Source organism: Cajanus cajan, chromosome 9 (genome assembly GCF_000230855.2).
Source record: "Cajanus cajan strain Asha chromosome 9, NIPB_CcT2T_4, whole genome shotgun sequence".
NCBI classification, from domain to species: Eukaryota; Viridiplantae; Streptophyta; class Magnoliopsida; order Fabales; family Fabaceae; genus Cajanus; species Cajanus cajan.
The window spans coordinates 46,556,939-46,559,304 of record NC_138525.1 but is presented as its reverse complement, the minus strand read 5'-3'; the positions used below and the strand labels follow the sequence as shown (position 1 = coordinate 46,559,304).

Sequence of the window (2,366 nt, the reverse complement as noted above, 5' to 3'; positions counted from 1 at the left end):
TTAGGCATAGACAAAACATTTGACTGTGAATTCGAGTATATCTAAGGATTCAAGTGATTATACACGCTAAAGTACAAATATTTCCTTCATTATAGCAATGATAATTACACTTTTAAACCTTATACTTTAGCTTAAGTGAATTGGCTTTCTTAGTCTTAAATTTCAATAACTCACATTTAGTCTTCATAATTTCTCAATAGTTTGGCTTTAAGTTTTGTCTAATAATAAAATTATATATATATATATATATATATATATATATATAATATTTAAATTAATAAAAGGGTGAAAATAACTTTTGTTACATTTTATATATTCTTGTTTTTATTTTTATTTAATTATTTTGTACACATTTTATACGTGTTTATAGTGGAAGCAACCTCTAACTAGTTTGGCCTTATATTTCAATAAAATGCATTAGATGGTCTTGTACTGTCCCCAAACACACGGTATGTTAATTAATTACTTGTTGTATAGAGAGATTGAACTGTAATTAAATTCATAGATGGGAAAAAAAGAAGTTTATACAAATTTATTTCACAAAAGGAAATCCAGAACATGTATATTACCAAGAGGCACAGAAATTGCAACTTTTAATTTTCTTTTTTCAAGTGAATTTTCTATATACATTCCAACTATTTGCCTCTGCATCCTCTCAAAAGCAGCAGACAGAGTAATACCATCCCTCTTCAGTGCAGTTGTGCTTGAACTTGAACTTACTTTAAGTAAATAGTCTCTCTTAGAATTAAAATAAAGAAGATTAATTGTTCTTTAAATTTAATTCACCATTTGGCCTCTAGAATTTTTCCTGAAATGGCAGTGGCAAGAGCTGTTGTGAAATTGGGATCCCTTGTCAAAGAAGTGGCCATTTGTTGAACCAAAAACTGCTGGATAGAGGACTTTTGACCATTTTCAACCAATCCTGAGTTGACCAAATCAAGCGTTACGGTGGGAGTAGTAGTAGGTGAGGAAACAGGACTTGACCCTTTAGCTTTAGGGGTTTCATTTTCACTTTGCTTTGATACAAGTGATATTTCTGCTTGCTGTCGACCATGGTTGTGCTCTCCTTCATAAGTAGTTACAAGTATTGTAGGGTCCTCTATACTCCTTTGCACCTAAATCAAATTGGGTAATCATAATTTACACATATTCAATGTTTGATCTTGTTAACGAGTTTAATCATAATACAATTATAATATAAAATAGTTTTGTACCACTGTCGATCTATTTGTATAATTTTATTTATATCATAAAAATAATAGTTTATCGGATTAATTAGTTTAAATAATGATTATGAAAAATTACCTTCTTTTTTACGGGGCAGGTTGGGGCAAAGGAGCACCTGAAGTAAGCTCTAGGAGAGGGGTTATCTCTAGTGACCTTCTGACCATATTTCCTCCATTGATATCCATCCATGACATACTTTAATTCAGAAATCCCAATTAGTAGTTGGAATCGTTAAATTTAACCATTGAAATTAAATTAAGGGAGAAAAGTTGTGTGCAATGAGTATTCATTTGAGGAACTTACTAAGCTATTATTAGATGCTTCGGTCTTGACAAGAACTTTGGAAACCTTAGGGGAGGAGTTGAAATCTTTGTGGGTGATGGAGCTGCACTCAGCATTGAATTTGATGGTGCAAGATTCATGAGCTAATTTTCTCTTGCGAGACTCAATTGGGTCTTGCTCAAAATCTGTGTTGTTGATCAATTGGTTCAATTGGTTTTGCAGAGCCATGTAATTGTCGCACAATTGGGTCAAGATGTGGGTCAACCTCTTGTTCTCGCAACTTAGACGACGCAACTCTTGTAACAAAACATCGTCCATGTGCGTCGAAGGATCGAGGTTAAGATTGAGGCACGTTGTTGGTTCCATTTGAAGATTGTTGTTGTGAGGGAAAATGAAAATGAAAATGAAAATGAAATGGTTTGGGTGGTGAAATATATTATAGTGTGAATGAAGGAAGGTTGGAGGAAATGAGTGAAAAAGTGACCTCTTTATCTCGTCATCTTGCTTAGTCACTACTTCGTGTAATCTAATGCCTCTAGACTTATGCTTTCACCATACACGCGTGTTCCAAATAAATTAAATATATCTTTTTATATTCATATACGAGTCATAACTCTTACATGAAGGGATTGAAAAGAAGAAAATAAAACACTATGTTCTTCACGGTTCAAAGCTTTGTTTGGATGAGAAATTTTATAAATTTAAAGAATTTAAAATTTTTGATATTTGAATTATTTTGATTTCAATTTTTATCATCCTTAAAATATTTTATTTGGATAAGTCAATTCAAAATTTAAATTATTAGTTTGAATATGATAATTTAATTTTACTGTGGTAAAATTGATTTTAAAAATATT

At 31.5% G+C, this 2,366-nt stretch overlaps 1 protein-coding gene across 1 annotated transcript; it reads right to left on the bottom strand.

The window, feature by feature from the left end:
- Nucleotides 1–508: 508 nt before the first annotated feature.
- Nucleotides 509–1,942, bottom strand: LOC109791738 (putative WRKY transcription factor 40). Its single transcript, XM_020351074.3, has 3 exons — nucleotides 1,531–1,942; nucleotides 1,306–1,422; nucleotides 509–1,115 (listed from the first exon to the last, which is right to left on the bottom strand). Exons 1-3 carry the CDS (start codon nucleotides 1,873–1,875, stop codon nucleotides 783–785), a joined length of 795 nt encoding a protein of 264 aa, XP_020206663.2. The 5' UTR covers nucleotides 1,876–1,942; the 3' UTR covers nucleotides 509–782.
- Nucleotides 1,943–2,366: the final 424 nt, after the last annotated feature.